This window comes from Peromyscus maniculatus, chromosome X (assembly GCF_049852395.1).
Source record: "Peromyscus maniculatus bairdii isolate BWxNUB_F1_BW_parent chromosome X, HU_Pman_BW_mat_3.1, whole genome shotgun sequence".
Classification (NCBI taxonomy): Eukaryota; Metazoa; Chordata; class Mammalia; order Rodentia; family Cricetidae; genus Peromyscus; species Peromyscus maniculatus.
In genome coordinates, this window is record NC_134875.1 from 51597747 (window position 1) to 51621984 (window position 24238).

A 24238-nucleotide genomic window follows, 5' to 3' on the forward strand; every position below is an offset into this window, starting at 1 on the left:
TAAGCCAGAAACCTCAAAGTTGGCCTTCATTTTAATTTCCTCAGCTCCTCTCACCTGGATGCCCTCCCGATCCTGTCTCCCTTATAGTGTTTTCATTCCTCTAACTGGTTTCCACTCCTGCCTTATTACCAGTGTCTCCTGCCCAGACAAAGCTACAGCTTCCCGTTCGTGGCTGCCTGTCCGTTCTGCCTACAGTATCTCCGCAGGCTCTAATGCTCCACACTGATTCTCTCTCTCCCTCAAGACACTCCTCACTGCCTCCTTTCAGCTTCTCAAACCTGCCATGTACTGGCCTGGAACTCCTGCTTTGTCTAGAAAGCTTATCACCGAGTTCTCAGTTTATGCATTGCTTACCTGATGCCTGGTGTCCCTTTGTTGGACATCCTTCCTCTCTGCACTCAAAGCACTTTGTTGTCCCTGTCCTGCCACCACCACCCCAATCCTCCTGGGATGTAGTGGCTGCTTCTGCCCCACTGGTCTGTAATTGCCCAGAGAGCATGGCTTTTCCTTGTCATCTTCGTTCATCTAGTCTACAGTCATTAGCACATAGTAAGGGTTCCATACTGAACTGAGAAGACGATGTGGTAACAAGAGAAATGGCGAATGTATCATGGATGGGAGAACTCTGAGAGAAGAGGGAGATGTGAGAGGATTCTGTAATGGAAAAAAAAATGGAGAAGACTTCTTGAGGGTACAAGAGAAAGGTCTACAGACTTCGAGACAAGAGAGCCTAATGGTGTTTGAGTATATGGATCTGAAGATGCAGACAGAGAGATGTGGACTAGGTGGTTATAGTGTGCTGGTGCACAGTACATAGAGTTTGAGAAGGAAGGAGAAGCTGGATGGACATCTCACAAGTTCCCACCCCTAGATAAAGAGATATATGCAATTAAAGACTGCTTAGAGATGGAAAATCAGTCTTCCCCTGGGAATTCAGCCACAAGCTTTTGTCCTGTGCTGGGGCCAACAAACTCCAGACAGGTATGCAGGGTGCCTTTGGGAAGCCCCAGGGTTCACATTGGCAAGATTATCATGTCCATCTGTATCAAATTGTAGAATAAGGAATATGTTATTGAGGCATCATGAAAGGCCAACTCCAAGTTCCCCAGCTGCCAGATGACCCACATCTCAGAGTAGTGGAGTTTCACTAAGTTTAATACAGATGAATTTAAAGACATGTTAACCGAAAGGTAGCTCATCTCCAGTGACTACTACTGATGGAATTACTGATCCCACAGCTACATGAATGAAACTCAAATGTATTTTTATCAGTCAAAAAAGTCAGACTCCAAAGGGTGCTTACAGTATAATTCCATTTGTGCGGCCTTCTCAAAATAACAAAATTATAGGGATGAAGAAGAGATTGTTGGGGCAGGAATAGGGAAAGAGTTGAATGAAATGATATGCATAGGAATAGGAAATTAATTTGGTTATTGGACCTCTAACTGTTGTCTCAACAACCCTATGCATTTGTGGATCCAGGCATAGTGGTGTGTGCCTGTAATCCTAGCTCTTGGGTGCTGGAAGCAGGAAGATCAGGAGTCCATCCCCAGTTACATAGTGAGCTCAGGGCCAGCCTAGGCTTCCTGAGAACCTGTCTCAAAACAAAAACTTCTTAGAACTGAACAGCAAAAAGAGTGAAGTGTGTGTGTTCTTGCATATTATAAATCTATTATCTGATAAATAGCGTATATTCATGAAAAAATAATTGTGTTTTCCAAAACAGAAAAGGCATTATATTACATATTTGTAAATTGGCTGGATGAAGGACAGCCTGATTCTAAACTTGGCTCTTACACTCAAACTGTTGCTGTAGGTTGTTTGGAGCTGGGGTATAGATGACAAAGAGAAGCATTTTAAACATTTCCAGGAACAATTCTAGGATTGACCTCCAAACAACTCTTAACTATGGAGAGTTTCCTACTTTTGAGAATAGATATTTATAATGAGATATTCTTAACATTGTGCTAGTTATGGGACAAATAGAAATGATCTAATTATAAGCTCGCTTTAAAGAAGTCTCCCAGTAGTAGACAAGGAAGTCATAGGTCTTTGGAAGTGAGAAGTATTTGATGTGTTCTTGATCGTTTCAAACTACAGGGGCTACATGAGAAGAAATGTGCTTAGTCTTTAGATACTGAGAACTGCCTTTGTGTCACAGCCAGCAAGGCCACAGGGACCTCAAACCATACTCATAAGAAAGTGGATTCTGATAACAACCTTGGAAAGGAATGTTTTCTCAGATCCTCCTGATAAGAGCCCAGCCCAACTGATAATATGATTTCAGCATTGGTAAGACCCTAAGCAAAGAACACAGAGGAATCCATCTGGATTCTGACCTACGTCACTGTGAGATAATGGGTGTTGTATTAAGTTGTTAAGTTTGTTGTAATTTGTTATAGCAGCAATAGAAAATGAATTGTGTGGGATTCTTTATGATAACTAAACTTCACAAGTGGTAGTTTCTTAATATTTATTTGCAGTGTTGAAACTAAAACTGTATCAACGAACTTTTTGTACTCTGTTACATTAAAATCTATTGGTTTATCTTGTACTTTGAATGGATCAATTATCCATGCATGGTTTTTAGAACATCATGCATGAGTCATTATAGAGGTCTTCTGATTGTTGACTCATTTCTTGACTACACAATATAACGAGTTCATGCTCACCTAATATTATTACTAATCTTATCATAAAGGTCTTTAGGGGTATAAGGAAGTTCTCAAGCTCACAGTATGAGATGGAGGTTCTCAGACTTGTACAATTTGCCTGAAGGCTTAAAATTTATGATTGACAATAAATACTATCAGTTGTTTTCCTTATAGTGACAAGATCACTTTGTTGATCTTCAACAAAACACTAGCCAAATACTCAGTCAACTTTGAATAACCACAGCCTGTCTACTGATTTCAAGTGAAAAAAAAAAAAGCTCCACGAAAAGTTGGATAGTGTTAATTAAAAGGAGTGTGTGTGGGGGCATAGGGGAGGGGAGATAGAATTTTGCCAGGTTGAAAGGTTGGCTTTCAGTTGAGACACAAATGCTTTTGCTCATGAAAGTCATCATACTTCACTGTGAGGTGGAAATACTCCTTTTCTATTCGCGCGCGTGCACACACACACACACACACACACACAATTAAAGATATATTTAATAATTTGATATAGAATAAAAACCTAACTTTAAATCATTTATTATGATGTGGATGTGGATGTGTGTACCATGGTGCATGTGTGGAGGCCAGAAGAGAATCTTGTGGAGGTTTGGGTTTGGTTTGGTTGTGGTTGTTGTTTGTTTCTTTGTTTGTTTGTTTTCTTCACTTTCCCCCTGTGTGTGGGATCAAAACATCTAAGTCAGGTCACCAGATGTGGGGAGCAAGTGTTACTCTACCTACTGAGCTGTCTCTCTAACTCCATTAGATTTTTGCTTGTTTTAAGAGACAGTCTTTCTTTCTTTTTTTAATGTGTATGCATCCTCTAGCTGCATGCACATCTTTATTCCAGAAGAGGGCATCAGATCCCACTATGGATGGTTGTGCACCACCATGTGGTTGCTGGGAACTGAACTCAGGTCCTCCGGAACAGCAGTCAGTGCTCCCAACTGCTGAGCCATCTCTCCAGCCTCCCCCACCTTTTTATGGCAATGGTGCTTTGCCTGCATGTATATCCATGTGAGGGTATTGGATCCCCTGGAACTGGAGTTACAGACAGTTGTGAGCTGCCATGTGAGTGCTGAGAATTGAACCCAAGTCCTCTTGAAGAGCAGCCAATGCTCTTAACCGCTGAGCCATCTCTCCAGTCCTGAGACAGAGTCTTTGTATGAAGCCCTGGAGACCATGTTATATATTTGTTTTAAGAGATCAGGCTCGCTTCAGTTCACAATCCTTCTGCTTCAACCTCCTAAAGTAGGAGGCTTCCAGGCATGTGGCTACCACACCTGGTTGAAATGCAGTGATTTGGATCACTTCGTCAAGATGTTCTGAAGCGATATTTCCTCTAGCAGGAGTAGGTGCATTGGTCATGAAGACTGAGTAAGAACACAGCCTTCATCCATGCTGAGGCAATGGAACTTTTACCCCCTCCCCTCATTGTTTTTGCTCTTGACAGAAAAAGGCAACTAGCGTCTGAGCATTACAGAAGTCCACTGAACCTCCAGAATCTTAGGGGCCCCTTTTTTCTTTGGACTGCCAAGGCTAGGAGGATGGGAAGAAAAATTTGAAATGGCTGGCAATAAGGAAAATTGTCTAGATTCATTCTCCTGAGGACTTGCACTATGCCCCTGCCTTCTCCCAATTCACCTTGTGTCTGAAGGCATAGCTGCTCTCTAAGGCTGTCTGCATCCTGAGATCTTACATGTTCTGTATCACATGGCCAACAAAGCCAACAGAGGATCCTGCCATGGCCCAGGCACCTGCCATAGCTGTTTGCTAGTCCACCCTGGTTCCCTGTGGCTCTGCTAGTCCAGTTAGAGCTGTTTGTCTCTCCGACCAAATGCCTTGTGTCAAACACCATTCGACTCACAAAGAGCAAGCACCTGCTGTGGAAGCAGTCCAGTGCCAGGTGCTAACGGGAGGGAGGAAGCCAATGGCTATTCCTGTAACACTTACATAAAGCGGCTTACTTCACAACTGCAGAGGAGACCGAAGGGAAGGGGGAGTACCCCTTCATGGGAGGGGGCTTCAGATGAGGGGCCTCTGGGGAAGACAGACACTAGTGTGGCTTGAAGGCTCCCTGAAATCCATGTGAGTTCGTGGACAAGCTCATAGAAATCTCTTGCTCTAGGGGTGAGGGAGACATTTTAGACTGTGCATCAACAGTACTAATAAGAGTGATGGGAATGATAAGAAAGCTGTATGGAGTTGGGGATCAGACTGAAAGGGTGAGAACAAATCATGGGTGCCCAATCTCTTCTTGCCAGGCACGAGTTACTACTAAATGTGGATGAACAGGATGGAAGCCAGATCAGGTAAGCCAAATCTGATCCAATATGTAGAAAACACCGAAAAGTGTGAGAGACCGAAAGAACTAAGGGCAACGGATCTCCAGCACTTCATTTCTTCTTACTCCAGCCCCGTGAGGTGGGCCTTGGTATTTTCGTGTGCAGGAATTTGAGGCTCAGAGAGATGGATTAACTTACTCAAAGTCACCCAGATGGTAATCTACAGGGAAGTCCTTCCAACATAGGAATTTCTGCCTCTGCAGTCTAAGCTCTGAGTAACCACAGTGATGGAGGGAAAATAGAATAATAAAAATGTAGGAGTCATAGTATACCGAGTGCTAGATTCACATCAGGCTTTGAGGAAAGTGTATGCACTATTTGGTTCAGTCATCTCTGTAGGCTTCTGAGGTAGAGATCATTATCATCCTCATACCGAAGTCTAGCTAGGGAGCCAAGATTTCCTGCCTCAAGGTTTCCTGCAGAAACACAGGCATAACATGATCAAGGCCTGAAGCCAAGTGGCCGCAAGTCACTTCACAGGTACTGGACCCTTAGCCGATCAAGCGTTCTGTCCTCCGTGTTCTGCTCATCTCTGAGTGGGAACAATAATCCCTCATCAGATTTGTAGAAGCAGTACATGAAATAAGATAATAAAGTACTTGCCACACTGGTTGACAAGTGCTGAGCATGTAAACTTGCTAACAATTTTGTTGTTGCCATTTTATGAGTTTCCCAGGACCCACCTCCCAGGAAGGCAGGCATCTGTCAGTGGTTTCCAGGGTCTGAAGATTTAAAAGACAAGAAAAAAAAAAAGAGTCTATCACAGGGAATTCAGCCCCATCTTCAGAAAGCCCCATGCTAGTTAGGGCAGGTAGGCAGTATCAGAAGGAGTCGGGTCGGGAGGCTGGAATGGAAACGCCAGGCCTCGACCAGGCCTGTCAAAGTGCAGGAGGGAGAGAGCCCCGGTGGGAGCGACCTTTGCAGACCCTCTCTGTTCTAGCCTCCTCCCTCCCCTATAGTTTTGTTTTGCTAGGCCTCTGCAGTCCAAATGAGGAGCAAATGGGGAGCTGCAAGAGGCTCTGCACAAGACAGCGACACCACATGGGCCGCAGCCCGCACTCAGATGGTGGGCAGGACTCTGGCAGAGGCTGCCCAAGGAGAGCTGTGTGGTAACCAACTGTTCTCTGGAGGGAACTCCTTGTCCCAGCAACCTGAGGGGGTGGCTCCAAGGCTTGGCACATTTGGGACATTTGGACTTGAGGGCAGAGGCCCCAGGCACCATTTGCTATCTACACTATGGGAACGTGCTTGACTTGGGGACAAGACCTTCTTTTCTCGTCTTGCTGAGCAGAACCTGCCTGTCCTGTTCCTTGCCTTCATCACCTAGCACCCTCAACTGCACATCCAGGCTTTGTAGCCTCAGCACTGGGTGCTGATTCAAGAAGCGGACACCGTAAAGAGAGAATAGGATGAAGTTTTTAAACACGAGAGGACACTGGTTATGGGGACTTTCAGCTCGGCCTTCAGGGGATGCATTATCCATGCCTACTAGCTGAGACACTTCCGGCATCCTTGGTAGCCCCTTTCTTCCCTGGCTTCCAGTGGCAACACTGTAGGGCAGTGCCGAGCACAGTGATTGAGTTCACATCACAGCTTTGTCCCTTTGAGCTCTTTGACCTTGGGCAAATGTCTAATCTCACTTGCAGAATGAAGCCCTTAATAACACCTTTCTTCTAAGTTTGCTTGCGAAGCCAAATTAAGCCCCATAAAGTGCTTAAAACGATATCTAGCACATCAAACTTTAACTAATGTTCTCTGTTCTTCTTATCTGCTCTGTGCTACTTCTCCCTGCCAACATCACATCTCCTTCTTGATGTGCCCTTAAACACAGCTCAGTTCGCTTGCTCCCTCACCCAATAGTTTTTCTGGAATTGACCATCCTATTAAGTGCAAAGGACTATGTGAACAAAATGAACTGCAGAATAACATCTTCATTAACTACTTTAATGCTATCATTTCTTTTTACTGTGACTCACAAATCTGTGTCTCTGTCTCTCTATCTCTCTATGTCTATATCTATCTATCTATCTATCTATCTATCTGTCTGTCTGTCTGTCTGTCTGTCTGTCTGTCTGTCTATCTATCTATCTATCTATCTATCTATCTATCTATCTATCTATCTATCTATCTGTCTATCTACCTACCTATTGATCCATGTGAGTAAAATAAAAGTTTCTCAGAATACTACTACTCATCCTTGTTAAGTGGAATTCATTCTCTTTATATATTTATATTTTATTGTTGAGATATGGTCTTACTATGTAGCTGTCCTGGAACTCACTATGTAAGCCAATCTGGCTTCAAACAGAGATCCACCTGCCTCTCCCTCCTAAATGCTGGTAGTGGGAGTGTGCGACACCACACCCAGGTGTGGTTCCTTCTTACATTTGCTGTTCATTTTGGCAAGTGCTGATCTCAGCCTACTAAGTTGATTTTGAAGCCTACCATGAGTTATGACCCAAGGTCTGAGACATACAACCTCAGGGATAACCCAGAGACTCTCTAATACACTCCAGAGTGAAAGTAAGGCTTCCATAGGCTGCAAAGTGTAATTCCAGAGGAATGGCCTGTTTGTGAAATGGGGATAATCATTGGGAGTTGCAGAGAGTCTAAAGAGGCGGGAGTCTGGAGAGGCAGGCTGGACCCCAGTGACAAGGGACTACAATATAGAGGAATTTGGCTTTTTCCCGTATGCAACTGGGTGTGACTGGAAGTTTTTAAGCAGAGGAAGATCATCCACAGGACTGTTACAGGAAGATTGTTGGGTCACATGAGAGGACACTGAGTGGGCAATGCTAAGTCAAGGACATTCAGGAAGCTATATTTCTTCAAAAAGAATTGTGGTTTCAGACCATGGGTTTTAAATGACTTAAACTAGTCTCAAACATATCTTCATGGATCAAAATGGAAACCATAACATCAAGTTATTTTTGCCAACAAGAAGTAAGTTTGTTTATTCCTGTAGCATAAAAGTCTGTAATTTGGGACTCGACAAAGTCATGCAAAGCATTTTCTGAATCCTGATTGGGAAGGGGTTTCCCTGCAAAATATTGTCTAGATGATTGAAGACATAGCCAGTTGCTGAGAGGTTATGTGGGCGCCATGGGCCCTGACCCCCGACTGTGAGTGGCTGTAGCCTTGCTTGCCTGACCAGGTGTCCTTCCCATTCAGATTCCCTGCCGGTGTCCTTCTCACCTTAGGCTCATCGGAGAGCTTACCGGAGGTTCTTTGTTCCTACATCCTGCTTGTGATGTAAACAACTTAGGTGCATCCTGTATTTGGTGTAAACAACTTAGATGCAAGAATGCAGAACTTTGGGTCTAGAATGTAGACCATTGGTAGCGAACTTCTGCCCTCAGGGGATCCTCCATTTGTGTTGTAAGCCTGTATTTAAGGTTTCCTCCCTCTTTCAATAAACGGCATTCGACATCCAAACGTACGAATGACTCGCTGTCTCTTGTCTCTATTTTTTAATCCGCAGCCCTTCGCTCAGACATGGTGAACGGTTAGCAGTAACGCGGGCGTTACCTGCTACAGATGGAGGTTCCTACCGAGATTTGAGTAAGAAGGAACAGCTGACGGACACTCTTGGAAGGCCGGCCGGCATTTTTCAGGTAAGAGTGGATTGAAATGGGTACAGGTAGCTCACAGTCAGTTAATTGGACTGTTGAAGCAGGAAGGTACCAAAGTTAAGAAAGGGCAAGACAGCTAAAGATTTTAAATAAAAAGAAGGAAATCTTCCCAAAAGAGAAGAGGGAAGGAAAGGAAATTTCCCGTTAGAAATGGGAGAAAAATTTTAATCAAGAAAAAAGGATTTTTCCGGTAAAAAGGGGAAAAATTTTTAAAACTAGGCCTAAAGATTTGGGTCCTGTAGAGGAAAGATAAAGGAAAGAGAGAAGCCTCTTCCAGTGGTAATGGAGAATGTAAAGACTTTTTCCAGTTGTAGAGTTTTCAGGATAGCTGAAAACTCTTGAGTTTTTTCTTCCCGCCAGTGCAGAGCGGCAGCATCTGAATTACAAAGAATCGGCAGGTAGGCCTCATTGCTGCTGGCTGGAGAGCAAGCAAGCTTAGAGGTTAGAAGTTTTGCTGTCTGTTTGCTTAATTTGGGTTCAAATGTTTTTTATTTTTCCCTCAGAGTGGGAATAATTCAATATTTAGGATCCCTTTGTGGGAAATGTTTTTCTGTTTTTCCCTTATGGTGGGAATAACTCGTTATTAGGCAGTCCCTTCATGGGAGTAGAGAATTTAAACGTGAGTTTGTGTATGTGGGGCGCGCCCAGCGGCTGTGGCGGACAAAGACATACACGAGATAGCCCGAAGCAGCGGGCCGACAGGTACACGCCGTGGGAGGCAAAGCCGTAAAGGAATGCGGCCCAGGCAGGTGCTGGCAATAGAGCCTGAGCACTGGGCAGAGCCAGCGAGCTGAGCCTGGGAAGGGACTAGCGCTAAAAGTTTAAACGGGGTCTAATTTCTGGTGAAATATGGTTTCGGTCAGGACACTGAATGCTAAGTCAATGCTGTTTGAATAAAGGATGTTCTGTTCTTTTGATTGTCTTGATAAATGTTTGGATGAATGTTTAATCCTCATGGTTGAAAAACTAAAGGAACAAAATTCATAATTTTGAACTATATATTAGGTATGGTCTTGTCTGTTGATCATTGATTGTTGATCATTGTTGATCACTGAAAATTTGGCTCTGCAATTTAAGTTGCTTTCTAGAAATTCTTGGTTTAATTTTATAAAAATATAACACCTGAAATGAATTGGGTTATTAGCCTATTAAATAATGTTGCTAAGATAACCCATATATGATATTCTCTTCCTGATAAAGAGGTTACAAAATTAATCTTCCAGTAAATAAAATATACAGGTATATTGTTTGGTCCACATTGTTAATAATTGGCTATTTGTGCTAATGTGTTATTTGGGATCTATAAAAAGGAATCCTCTTTAAAATTTTATAAAATACTACTGAAAAGTATTACCTAAAGTTTTACCTTTTCAAACCCTATAGAGATTGTGTTTAATGCTTTTATAATTGACATATGTAAAAAAGACCATGAAAACAAAAGCTGGTGATAGAATTGCTCAATTATTATTGCTTTCATATTTTAAATTCAAAATGGCGCCGATATATAGAACTGGAGGCTTTGGAAGTACAGGGAAAAAGGTGTTTTAACAAACAGTTATCAATGATAAACAGCCTAAATTAAAAATAAAATTATGTATGATTGAGATTGAAAGATTATTGGATTCTGGTACTGGATATATCTATAATTTCACAAGAATCCTGAGATCCCAATTGGCCCCTTAAAGATTCTACCTCTCACCTACAAGGTATCGGCACAGCTCAGATGCCATTACAGAACAGGCTACTTTTAAATTGGAAGGATGAGGAAGGTCATGCAGGAGCTTTTCAACCCTTTGTGCTACCTGACATTCCAGTGAACTTGTGGGGACGGGATGTGTTGGATGGCATGGGAGCTGTACTTACTACACAGCCTGTACAACAGATGCTGAAGAGTCAGGGCTACTGCCCGGGCAAAGGCTTAGGGAAAATGTTGCAAGGAGACCCGCTCCCTGCGGCAGACAAAAACTGTGTCACTAGGGGTCCTGGCGATACTAGAGGATTAGGGTCTTTTCCGTAGGGGTCACTGCACAGCAGCCTTCAATAATACAACCGATAAAAATCACTTGGAAGAATGATGACCCTGTATGGGTGGAGCAGTGGCCCCTTGCTAAGGAAAAATTGGAGGCTGCGTATGCATTGGTTAAGGAGCAGTTAGATGCTGGACATATCATTCCTTCCACTTCACCTTGGAACTCACCTATATTTGTTATTAAAAAGAAATCAGGAAAATGGAGGCTATTACAGGACCTTAGAGCTGTAAATAAAACCATGCTTCTCATGGGAGCAACACAGCCTGGCCTGCCTGCCCCTGTGGCAATTCCTAAGCATTGGCAGTTAATTGTGGTTGACTTGAGGGATTGTTTCTTCACCATTCCTTTGCATCCCGAGGACAGTCCTCGCTTTGCTTTCAGTGTTCCTTCAGAAAATCTTAAGGAACCTTATCAGAGATATCAGTGGGTGGTATTGCCTCAAGGAATGGCCAATAGTCCTACTATATGTCAAATTTATATGTCTTTGGCCCTAGCTCCAGTTCGAAAAGCTTTTCCAGGTGTTCATATAATTCACTATATGGATGAAATATTAATGGCTGCTAAAGATAAAAAACTTGTTTTTGATGCCTTTTCTTATTTACAAGAGGTTCTTAGCTTGGCTAATTTACAGATAGCCCCAGAAAAGGTACAGGTATCTTTTCCCTATCATTATTTAGGTCATGAATTGTTACGCACGGGCATACGCCCACAAAAGATTACTCTGCGTATGGATCAGCTATGCACACTTAATGATTTCCAAACCTTTCTGGGAGATATTCAATGGCTTCGGCCCACTTTAAAAATTCCAACAGGTCAGCTTCGCCCCTTGTATGATGTCTTAAAGGGCGACCCTGACCCTTCATCTCCCCGTAAATTAACAGCTGAAGGACGTGTAGCCCTACAACATGTGCAAGAGGCCCTGGAACAGGCTCACGTACAGTATATAGATCTTAATTCTCCCTTATTGTATTTGATATTTTGTTTTACTCATTCACCTACTGGAGTGTTTTGGCAAACAGGTCCTATTTTATGGGTACATTCCCCAGCTTCTCCAGCAAAAATCATCACTCCTTATCCACAAGCTGTCGCTCAGATTATATTTAAGGGAATCAAGATCAGTGTTCAAACTTTTGGTAAGGAGCCAGATATTGTGGTGACCCCATACACCCAGTCTCAAGTAACATGGTTGCAAGCTAATGATAATGATTGGGCCATATTGACATGCTCCATGCAGGGTCAGTTTGATACTCACTACCCCTCCAATGATGTGTGTCAATTTTTTAAATTGCATCCTGTTATATTTCCCAAGATAGTACAAATGACTCCTATTCCTCAGGCCCGTGTGGTATTTACTGATGGCACTTCACGTGGTTTTGCTGTGGTGGTTTCTGGTAACATAGTAAAGAGAATAAAAGTCCAGGTCACTTCTGCCCAGGTGGCAGAGGTACAGGAGCTGTTGCTTGCTTTACAGATGTTTTCTGATGAGAGTGTAAATATTTATACCGATAGTCAATATGTGGCACATGCCATTATGCCTTTGGAAACAACAGCCTACATACCATCCATTTCTTCCATTCATGAATACTTATTGCAAGTGCAAGGACTTATATGGTCTCGCTCTCATAACCTTTATGTGGGCCACATCAGAGCTCATACTCAATTGCCTGGACCTCTAAGTGAAGGTAATCAGAGGGCTGACGCCATTACTCGTATGGCTGTCACATTAGTCTGTTCTGCCTTTGATAAGGCTACTCAGTTGCATCAGCGTTATCATCTTAATGCTGGATCTCTCCGTTATCATACAGGCATAACCCGGGAACAAGCCATCCAGATAGTTAAATCATGCCCTACTTGTGTGGAATTTTTACCTGTTCCTCATTTGGGAGTTAATCCTCGAGGACTTTTACCTAATCATGTGTGGCAGATGGACGTCACACACGTGCCTTCCTTTAGAAAATTACAACATGTCCATGTGTCTATTGATACATATTCTTCTCTAATTTTTGCTTCTGTCCATTCAGGGAAAAAGGTTAAGGATGTAAAGAATCATTGTCTTCATGCTTTTACTTACATGGGAGTGCCAAAATGCATAAAGACTGATAATGGTCCTGCCTACAGTAGTACGGGATTTTCAAAATTCTGCCAAGATTTTTCTATTGTTAATAAGACTGGTATTCCTTATAATCCTCAAGGGCAGGCTATAGTAGAACGCTGCCATCGTACCTTAAAAACTTATATTACTAAAATAAAAAGGGGGGAGTTAGGGGCTCATCTCTCCTCTCCACATTCTATTCTTTCCCTTGTTTTATATATTTTAAATTTTTTATCGGTGGATTCTGCTGGAGTATCTGCTGCAGATAAGCACTGGAGGGCTCCTGTTGCAAATCATCCTCTGGTGCGATGGAAAGATCTTTCTACTGGCACTTGGAGGGGACCCGATCCAGTGTTGGTGTGGGCCCGGGGATCTGTTTGTGTCTTTCCACAGGACAATGAAATTCCTCTGTGGGTTCCTGAACGCTGTGTACGCCCTGTGGCTGCTGCTGAATCCCAACATGGCAGAGACCTATTGGGCCTTCGTAAAAAATTCTCCCCTTCTGATGCTGATGGGGATTGAGAGCCCAATATGGCCAGCCTTGGCAAACATTATTGTAAGCCTAGGAACTGTAGCCATGTGGTTGGATTCTTCAGAAGGTAATGTATGGTAACTTTTTTCAAAAAACATTGAGAATGTATCACACCTTAGAGATTAAGGATAACTCTGAAGGTCAATGAACTTCATTTGCTAACAGTAGCATGCCAGCTAAGCTTTTCGCATTTTGCAACCCCCCTCAAGCTGGTGTAGTACCTACTTTTCAGGAATGGCTCTGTGCAACATTTATTTGCCTCCTGAAATTCATCTAGCCTTTTTGAAGATACCTCAAAATTTGTGAGCCTGAATGTAGCCATTATTGAGGTCATTAGTTCTGCTCCTTGTTTGCTGTTTTTGTTTTCTGTTTTCTTTATGTTTCTCAGTTGTTCTCTTGCAGACCTGCCAGCCTAAGTAGTGCTGGGATCAAGAAAAATGGGCCTTGGTGGTTCGTGTTCCTGGAGCCGTGTCCATGCCAGTGGACCGTGGCAGCTAGACACAGATGATGCTCACACGCTCCAGAAGAGACTCTGACATCGCTGTTGCCACTGCTGCTATTGTTTCTGGGATTGCTATTTCATAATTGGTTACTACAGCTAGCACAATGGAGACCCTGGCAGCAAAAGTAGCTACCACAGTTAGTTAATCTTTCTTCTTATTGGGCATGATAAATTTAATTCCACTTTTATACATTATAATTGGCTTTGTAAGTTATAAATTATTCTAACTCAAGTTCCATTTGCTCGGGATACCACCTTACAGGACTCCTATTTGCGGTAAGGCTCGTTTAAATAGGGAATGGTTCAATTGCCTGTAGCCCTCTGGCTATGGGTGGGTTAGGACTTCTGCTGGTCTTTTCTGTGTCGCACAGATTGCAAGCCCAGTGCCACTTTGAGATCTTTGGCGGCAGTCACTCTACAGCTCACATGGTTGAGTCTGTATGATAATGAGTATTCAGAGACGGGTAATGCTTGGGCCGCTGCCTCCAACCTAAGACAGAGCACTTGTGTGGCCTGGGCAAGTGTCTCTATGACGGGTAAGGTGGTCTGCTGGTCCCACGCAACCTAAGTCAGAAGCTCATTTAATAAAAAGGGGGGACCTGTGGGCGCCATGGGCCCTGACCCCCGACTGTGAGTGGCTGTAGCCTTGCTTGCCTGACCAGGTGTCCTTCCCATTCAGATTCCCTGCCGGTGTCCTTCTCACCTTAGGCTCATCGGAGAGCTTACCGGAGGTTCTTTGTTCCTACATCCTGCTTGTGATGTAAACAACTTAGGTGCATCCTGTATTTGGTGTAAACAACTTAGATGCAAGAATGCAGAACTTTGGGTCTAGAATGTAGACCATTGGTAGCGAACTTCTGCCCTCAGGGGATCCTCCATTTGTGTTGTAAGCCTGTATTTAAGGTTTCCTCCCTCTTTCAATAAACGGCATTCGACATCCAAACGTACGAATGACTCGCTGTCTCTTGTCTCTATTTTTTAATCCGCAGCCCTTCGCTCAGACATGGTGAACGGTTAGCAGTAACGCGGGCGTTACCTGCTACAAGGTTAGTTGAAAATGCCAGATGAGGCAAAATTAGGAAGCTCAAGTTTTTCATTTTCTCTCTTTATTAGTTAAATTTGTTCAGTGATAATTTAATATGCACGTATAAGGCATTCTGATTACTCTCACTCATCACCTTTTTTTCTGGTCTCCCTCTCACCCACGTCAAGACCCTTTCTCCATATACATTCCCTTTAAGCTTTGATTGAGATCAGGTGTTGTGAAGAATTGAGCCTCTTCTCTTGACAATACTGGCCGCACACATTGCAGTTGTCTGTTCATCTCATCAATGAGCTGAACATACTGCTCAGATGTAATGGCTTCATTAGGGGGCCAGAAAGCTGCACTGGATCAGGCAGGTATCACACCACCCAATAGGGCCCATGACTTAGTGTTTGATACAAGTTTGGCTTGGGGAAGTATTTTCAAACTTATCACTCCAACGACCAAGATTATTGTCACCAGTTTGTCCAATAAAATCCACCTCACTAAGCCCATTGAGAAATTGTCCATTGCTGTTGACCAGACTAATAAGGGAAGATAATACTCTAAATTGATGATTTAAAATATATTTTTAGACAACTCATGGGGCACCCACTCATTGAGTCTATACACAATTCCTATTTTCTTTCCATTCTGAATGGCTATTAAGTAGTCTGAGATGAATTCTTTGGCAATGTCTACCGCAGTTGTAAGAGGATCAGCTCTGATTGATCGCTGGCAGCTTCTGGGAGCCAACCATCATGCTCCTCATCTTCAAAGCTCTAGTCAGCTCTCTGTAAAAGTTCTTGAACCACCGCTGCTCTGTATGTTCCTAAGCTGTTCCTGGGCTAAATGTGTTGATCATGTTATGAGTTGCCTTTGCTTCTTTACAATCACTTTGGAGTTGAATAAGAAAAATCACTAGAATTTGCTTTGTGTGTAACACCATTTACATAGTATAAAATAATATAAAATAAGCACCAAGGGAAGGCCCTATAAAGATGGCCCAGTGGAGGAGCACTGACTGCTCTTCCATAAGACACAGGTTCAATTTTCAGTGCCCACATGACAGCTCACAACCATCTTAAACTTCAGTTCCAAGGAATCCAATGCCCTCTTCTGGCCCCCATGGGCACTGCATGCATTAATGCAGGGGAAATATCCATACACATAAAATAAAAATAAATAAATCTTAATAAAAAAAAATGCAGCGGGTCATGGTAGCACATGTCTTTAATCCCAGCACTTGGAGGCAGAGGCAGGTGGATCTTTGTGAGTTTGAAGCCAGTCTAGTCTACAGAGTGAGTTTCAAGACAGCCAAGGCTACACACAGAATCCCTGTCTCAAAGCAGAAATAAAAATAAAAATAAACAACATGTAATAAGTCATCAACAAAAAGACGTAAAACAAGAATGCGTGTTAAAATGGTATATAACATAATCACACTTATTTAAAAATGTATTAGCCGGGCAGTAGTGGCTAACGCCTTTAATCCCAGTACTCAGGGAAGCAAAGGCAGATGGATCTCTGAGTTCGAGGCCAGCCTGGTCTACAGAGTGAGTTCCAGAACACTCAGGGCTACACAGAGAAACCCTGTCTCAAAAACAAAACAAACAAACAAAAAGCATTAGTCTAACATCAAATGACAAACTTCACCAGTGCAGAAACCATAGCTACTTTTAGAGCAACCCAACAACGTGCAGGTGAGAGTAGACAGAAGGAGCCATCGTTCAGCAAATGAAAGCCTGGATGTGCTGGGGGAGCCAGGAGGAGAAGCCAGCAAAGAACAAAACTGACAACACACACAGGTGGAGGAGTCTAGATCACGTGACTGGCTCAATGTGATGCTGACTACAAGGTGGGTACACAGGCGATTTGTTGGGGGAGAAGAACCGTTAAACTTTGGAATGAATTTGAGATGCCCGTTGGGAAAAATTCCAGGCTGGAAATATAGCTCTTGTTCCTTCATTCTTTCTATAAATATTTATGAAACCAACACTAAGAAACTAATGTTTCCTTGTGCCAAGTGGAAACATTAATGAAATAAACTAGCATTCACTATCACCTTCACTTTGAAAGAGAGATCATTTTAACATCCCAAACTAGAAAGGATAGAATCTTAGAATGAAGGACCGTTTAGAATTCGATACATTTAAACTGTTGAGAAAGTCTCTTAGTGAACTTTCTCCTGGTGAAGTTTGCTGTGACCCATTGAAAACATCACTGCATCATCAGGATCTGAGGACCACTGAGTGCAGAAATGAGCACAGGAAGAGAGAGGTCAGCTTCAAAGACTGAGCCAGGCCTGGTAGAGCATGCCTGTAACCGTAGTGGGAAGCAGAAGGAGCCCGAGTTTCAGGCCCATATGGGCTACAAGAGCGAGACCCAGACTTTAAAAAAAAAAAAAATCCAAAACAATAGAAAGAGACTATGAGGTTCAATATCCAGGAGAGAAATGGCAGAGAGGAAGGGGGAGATGGAGAGAGGGAGTGAAGGAAAGGAAGGGGGTGGTTGATCATGAGGCCAAGAGAGGAAGATGGATTTGCTCGGCCAACAATGTCTATTGTTGGGCATCGCCTAGCAAGGGGATGGACTAGGAAGAGGAGCTACAGTTCAGAGAGTTCATTGGATTTGGCGATTAGGAGGCCATTGGTGACCTTTGTCAGTGCCTTTTCACTGGGATGATGGGACCGGAGCCAAATTGCTGTGGGCTAAAGTGTGAATGGGAAGCTGCAGAAAGTCTAAGTCGAGAGGTTAGGTTCTACTTTCAACAAACTGGAGAGCGAAGGAAAGAAAAGAGGGTGGTAAGGGGGCAGAAAGAGAAAGAAACTGAGGGAGAGCAGACTGGGGGAGAAGTGTGAGGAGGGAGGAGCTCGTTGTAGGGACTCACAGAAACAGAGGTTTATACTCTGGTGTAGGGAAGTTGGGTTTTCCTGAAGGGAAAGAGGATACTGTCTTGGAGAGAGGGCCCAGAGGAGGGTGGATGAGGCCAAGGCCCGGGAGAGAAGGGATTAGCCTTTAACGAAAGGGGCACCTTGTCCCTTGTTAGGGGAGGGTGGAGGGTGGGAAGGATGTTGGAGAGGCAAGCCAGTCTTGGGGGTTGGGGCAGGGCACTGAGGTAATCCATGCTTGAAGGCCTCTGTTTTCTCAGGGAAGTGGGAGGAGAGGCTGTTCTGAGCAGGGAGAAGGGTGCGGCAGGAACATGGTAGGGAACTGAAGGAAATTTGGAATGAGGCCCAGAGAAACGTGGAGGCTGCTTTGGGGCCGTGACAAGGGAACCTGTCTGAGGTTGGTGGAGGGGTTCCGGTTTGGCAGAGGCTAATTAAGTCTGTCTTCCTCCACCCTTTAAGCTGTGAGCACCTTGGGGCAGGAGCCACAGCACCTTCCTCATTCTAACTCATCTCCCTGCCAAGCAAAGCCTAACAAAGCGTCTGCCTCAGAGAGTGCAACCTTCTCCTCCCAGAAAACCTGGGCAAGCCATCACTGATAAACCCTGCACATTACAACCGATAAAGAAATTAGTTGTTATCGTCATTGCCTTTATTGGAAGTTCCCCTGTTTGGCTTATCCTGGTCCTTCCTGCTATCCCTTTGACCACCCCATTTCTGTTCTGTACTCAGTACAAGAGAGAACGGGTAGGTTCTGATATTTTGGTTCAGCAACAGGCTCTCATCCCCCAACAGGGGTCAATCAATGCCTTCATCTCCTCCATGGCTGGGTGATGCTAAGGGGAGTCTTAGGAGGCAGCAGTCAGAGCAGTTGTCTAGGGAGAGCTGAGAGTCGTGGAGACAGGGCTCCCTCAGAGTTAGGAGAGGATGCTGGAAGCTGAGCATAAGGCTTCCTGTGAGGCCTGCTGTGGCGAGGGAAGGGAGCGGCTGGAGGAATACAATTTCAAGGTCAAAGGTGGCATGGTGGGTGACATGACTAAGTCAGGCTGCGCATGACCTGGGACCTCCAGAGAAATGTGTGTCCTCCCCCTTTCCCTCTGACCTCCTGCTTGTTGTCAGAGGTCACCTAGAGGTCAAAAAGATTCCAGGGTGTGATAATATGTCTTGGGCTCTCTCTTCTTTGCATGCTGTCTCTTTTCAGCCCAGTCCTTTTGGCTTTGTTCCTTCTCCAAGTTCCTTCTCTCTCCTTTTAGCAAATTTCCACAGGATCCCCCTCTCCAGGATATAGCATCCAGCTCCAACTTAACAAAATTCAGCCTGAGAGAGCTTAGCCCAGTCCAAGGTAGCACATTCCACAGGGCTCATTTCATCTCATATAATAAACCTCTGTTTGTGGACAGCAGGTACAGTGCCAGGCCCTGAGGTGGTTGAGCCGTTCGAAACTTTTCCTTTGAGTGAGCCAAAGTGAGTCTTCCTGTAGCTCCATCCTTGGGCCTCTCTCTAGCTTTGCCCTTTGAAGTCACACAGAAAAGTATAATTCATTGCCATCTAATCCTCAGGTATTTCAAAATGGTTGCCATGTCCAAGAGTTTTCTCTGCTCCACAAATAAATGTTCTTTGTTTATGTTTCAAAAAATACATATAGTTCTATAAATCAGTTAAAATAGACATATATATATATATACTTTTTTGTTAATTGAGAATTTCATGCATCATATTTTTCATCCCCCCATCCCCTTCCAGATCCACCCCCAATCCATACCCACTCAACTTTATGTCTTTATTTATTTTTACTTTTTGTTCACCACACAGTATCGGTTCACTTGTGGAAATTGTTTCAAAACATCACAAAATCGTAAAGAATGAAGTAAAACTCCACCTTGCCCTCTTACTCCCTGAGCTGACAATTGCAACATGTTTTCTTGTAACTAGCCAATTTTTTCTGTGCATACTGTACATTCCACATTTCTTCCTTATCAAAATGGGATCGTCCTAAGGGATATTTTTGAAACGTATGCATTTCACTCTTGAATACATTAGCTGTTTACGAATTCCTCCGCCATGACAATTTGAATGTGGAGCTGTTTTCTTCACTGTTTTTCTGGTTCCAGGGGTCAAACCCTGCTGCGCCTGCGCTCCACCACTGAGCCATAGCTACAACTCTGCCTTGATTTTTTTTCTTTGCTGTACAGATCACAGTGGGGCTATAAAACTCAAGCAGAGTCCTGGGAGGTGGGAGCTGGATAAGGAGCCCTTGAATCCTATTAATCACATTCTTTAACATCTAGCTTTTACATTTTCTGCATTGATACCATGATTTTTGATGTGGCTACAAGGATTGACCACAATTAATAAAACTAACAGGTTTCCTATTATTGGACACTGAGGTTGTTTCTAATTTTTGAACATTACAAACCCGGCTGTGATGAACATCCAAGACACTAAATCTAGGCAGGTGCTGGCCACTGAGGTCAGGAGGAATATTTTTGAAACCTCTAAGCATGAAGTGCCTGCCAGTTGTTGTAACTGGAAGCTTTTTGGCTAAGGCCCAAAAGGTGGCTAATGCCAAGCGCTCTGCTCAAACCTTTTGGCTTGCTGAGGTCAGTACCCATTACCCAGCTCCTGTCACAGAGTGTTCAGGCTGCCAGGGCCTTGGGGACCACTGAGCCAGCACCCTCATCTCACGTGAGAGGACTGAGGCCTGGGATGGTCCCTTTGGCAGCACAGTGCTGGCCAGAACCCTCCCAGCCCCCAGCACCCGGGTTCCTAAACTAGGAGCTGAGCTGTGCCATTTGGAATCCGCCCTGCAAACTCCCTGGGCCCGCTCCCCACACCACACAACCCTCTGCCGAGGCCAAAGGGGGCTGTAGGCACTTTTGCAAGTCAACTGAGCAGTGAGGGGAGGATGTGGGTAGGCATTGAAAGGTGACTTGAGGTTTACCCTGCAAGAGACTGGACCTGCTCCATCCAGAACCCCTCTTTATCCCAAGCCACGTGACATGCTTCATGGCAGTGACCCTGTATCAGGTCCACCTGGCAAATCTACTTGGGATTTGAGCTGAAATACCTGGTGAGTCCCCCACTGTTCTTGGAACTGGCACCTACTTTTCTCACTGGGAACCAGCTTTCCTAAAGGCCCCTGTCCCAGACAAGCCTGGGTGCCTTTGGGAGTTAATGAGCTCCCCTCTTTCCCCCCTTGGGCCTTGATACTTACTGCCTGGGGAACTCACACAAATGGTGTGAAACTGGCCTCTTCTTTGTTTTCCTTTCTGACTTGGAGCTATCCCAGATCCCTCGCCTCCACCCGGACCCTGTTTATTCAACTGGGAGAGATTTAACCCCCAAGAACATTGCTCTCTCTCCAGGAGCCCCCTCCCTAAATCTTCACAACCGTCTGTCCCACATCCCCCCACCCCTGCCTGCAACGCCTGAATAATTGATGAGTCAAGGCAGGGCTCATAAAAGGGTCTCTGGGGGGGAATAGCCCAGAGTGCTGCTGGAGGTTCTGAGAACCACAGTCATCTGCCTTGGTGTCCCAAGGATGGACCCTGCTGCTCCTGCTGCTGCTCCCCGGGGCCTGGCCCTGGCCCAAGCCCCCGCCCTAGCACAAATCAATGGACAAGAAGTTTCTGGGAATGAAAGGTAAGTGGAACTTGGCCTTTGACAGCCTGAACCCAGGGTTAGGGAGATGAAGGCTGGAGAAGGTGAGATGCCCATGGTGATGGTGGCCCTGTTCTCCTTGAAGTGGGGAGACAACGAAGAGCCCCAGACCTCCCTCTACACTTTTGGCTGGAATATTTTACCTCACGCATCACCCCAGGTGACAGGAGTGGGCTGAGAGACAGTGGCCATTGCCAAAGCTGAAAGCCAAGCAGCCTGACCCTCGTGGGCTAGTCTGTACAACTCCCCGAGGGAACAGGAGAAGTTGTCCTGGAAACCGGGCTTAATGCAACCTGGACTATGGGACCTAGATGGTGGCAGGTGACACAGGGTGAGAGGGACAAAGTCTAAAGAGGCCTTTGGTTGGGGTGCTGCCTCTGTCCTGAGCATGCCATAAGTTTCCTATTTGCTTGTCCTTGCCTCTAGAAGTCTAGAGAAGAAGAAATGGGCCCAGGAGTATTCTGAGCCCTTTCTTGAGCTAGGAAAATGGCAGAATTCTCTTCTCTACCGCTTGATGCAGGAGGTAGGCAGCAAGACACTCCTCCAAATGTTCCACATTCACATCCAACAAACGGTTAAGACCCTCCTGTGTACAAGGCATCGTACTAAGGGTTGAGGATTCAGATATGCCCATACATATCATTCAGATTAAGAGACTCAGATGACAATCACAAAACAGTGGGACAAGAGCAGCGATAATGCTGTTGGAGTAGAGATGTGGGGTATCTGTCACAGCCTTGGCTCAGTGGCAGGGGACAAAAGGTATTCTGGAGCAGATGGCTTGTGTGCCAAGCTTTCAGGAGACCACTTCTGTCATCAGAGGAAGCCTGTGCTTAGGTCTCTTCCTCTCCCAACTGATCTGTTCTGTTTGCCCTAGAGAAACTTGTCTTTGGAGACCCTGGCTGTCCTCCGTAAATGACCAACCAAGGCAGGTGAGGATGCTGGTGGACTGGGTGAGTGTGAGGCCCTGTGGCATGTCTGCATGGGCACAGCCATGTTCTTCTCAGACATCCCCTGACTCCAGTCTAAGGCTGTGGATCTGGGGCAGCATCTTGCCAACTCTGCTCACATTTTACCCCCACAGAACCTCTGAGAGGAAGGCAGGGCCAAGGTTTCCATGACAAATGAGACCGGGAGATCAAAGCCTAGAGTGGGTAAGGGACCTGGGCTGGACTCACAGTGTGTGGTAGAGCTGTCGCTGGAATCCAGGTCTCTTGATACCTCGTCCCAGTGCTCTCCCACTCTGCTCCATGAATGTTTTATCCTGTAAGAGAACTCTGTCCCCTGGACAGCCTCCAAACAGGCCCTGGAACAAGGTCAGGGAAGAAAACAAGACCCATGACACTTTCCACTTGTTTTTAGATCAGATCCCAGACAGACCCCTTGCTGTAGGGCAGGGCTGGGAGGTGGCTGGAACTCAAGAGATGCCTAGAGTCTTGTGTAGATTGTCGGACCCTGCAGATCTCTGACCCTCGCTGTGGGAGAGGCAGTTAAGCCACATGCTAGCTTTTGCTTTGGACAGGCTGCTGGTGGGGCAACAGCGGCTGGCGCCACCAAGGCTGAGTTCCATCACCCTGTCAGGTAAGCTTCTGTTGTTCAAGTTCAGAACGGGGCGAACAGCCACGAGCACTGTGAATGCTCAAGACGAGGCGGTGACTCAGGAGGAAAGAGACCACGGGACTTAGCAGGCCAAAGTGACTTTCCCCAGAGGACTTCCCTGTCACTGAGCCCTAAGGATGAATCCTTAGTAGGAAAAGAAGGGATGGAGTGATGGAGTGGTTAATGGTGTCAGTGCTAGAATTGAAAGACGCTGGGTGGGCCCTACCCTCAACCTCAGCTGTAGGCCTGTCAGAGGTGACGTGCCTTCCTGGAACCATTTTGTAACACTTGCAAAGATTCTGTGCCAAAACTGCTTCTTCATTTCCCTCTAAGACCTTTCCTGCATCTAGCAACCAGATCTAAGGGTCTGAATCCTTCTTGGCCCTACTGGTCCCTCTGCATTTGAGAGCTGCCTAAGTTTGGGGCCTTGTTTCTTTTTTTTTTTGTCCACAGGCTCTTCTGGCCTAAATCCCGCTCCTTTGACTACCTGTACAGTGCTGGGGAGATGTTACTACAGAACTTCCCTGTCCAGGCCACCATCAACTTATATGAGGATTCCAACAGTGAAGAGGATGAGGAGGACAAGGAGGAGGACGAAGAGGAGGAGGAGGAGGTCAATGAAATAGGGCCAGAAGGGTGTGCGAGGGTACCAGAGGCCACACCACACAAGGCCACAGCTCATTCCCCTGACCAACCCCTGACCTGTCCAAACTGAAGCAGTCCCAGTTACACTTGACAGGTTTCCAAGGGCATTGATTAGCAAAGAGTCTCCAGACACAGATTTTCTGGACTGAAACCAGTGTCCTCAAGCTGTCTAGCTTACCCTGGCTCCCCTGATGGGCCTGCGAGTCTAGGCCTCTGGTATGTTCCTGTCTGGGCTGTCCTTGTGCCAACAGTAGGAGATTCCTCAGACCTGGAAGGATATCAGGAAGACTTGATTTCTGAAGCCCTCAGGAAGTAGAGCAGGGCAGGAGATGCCCTTGGACAAGAGAGCAGGCACTCCCCAGGGCCCTTTGATCCCCTAGTTTTCAAAGGTAGCCACGTGAGCCAGTCTCCGGGGGAGAAAGGCTGACTTCCAGAGACACCAACACCAGACCCAAGCAATACTGGGGCACCTTGAGGGAAGGGAATGGAACGGAATGGAATGGAAGGAGGCATCTTGAGAATCTGCTTGTCTGGGGACCTGCACCCGCTTTGCCTGCTATTCATTCAGTCTGGGTATTGGCATAAGATGAATCAGGAGGAAAATAAATGGAATGATGTTTGCCTTGTTCTTGGAA

At 45.2% G+C, this 24238-nt stretch overlaps 2 protein-coding genes across 5 annotated transcripts in view; one reads left to right on the forward strand and one right to left on the reverse strand.

Moving 5' to 3' along the window:
- Cldn2 (claudin 2) overlaps window positions 1–22622 on the reverse strand; it is a 39610-nt gene extending 16988 nt beyond the window's left edge. For both annotated transcript variants that reach the window (XM_042268714.2, XM_042268715.2), the window contains exon 1: window positions 22538–22622. The gene's annotated coding sequence lies outside the window, so the exon portion shown is untranslated. The remainder of the gene's footprint in view (window positions 1–22537) is intronic.
- Window positions 18471–24238, forward strand: Ripply1 (ripply transcriptional repressor 1). Of its 3 annotated transcripts, none has more exons than XM_042268718.2 (5): window positions 18471–20769; window positions 21184–21341; window positions 22237–22312; window positions 22882–22940; window positions 23412–24238. In XM_042268718.2, the coding sequence occupies exons 2-5, from the start codon at window positions 21241–21243 to the stop codon at window positions 23671–23673; spliced, it is 498 nt and encodes a 165-aa protein (XP_042124652.1). In that variant the 5' UTR covers window positions 18471–20769; window positions 21184–21240; the 3' UTR covers window positions 23674–24238. The 3 variants fall into 3 exon arrangements, with proteins under 3 accessions (XP_042124652.1, XP_042124653.1, XP_015847815.1); XM_042268719.2 differs by having other exon boundaries at window positions 21240–21341; XM_015992329.3 differs by having other exon boundaries at window positions 20222–21341; window positions 22237–22291.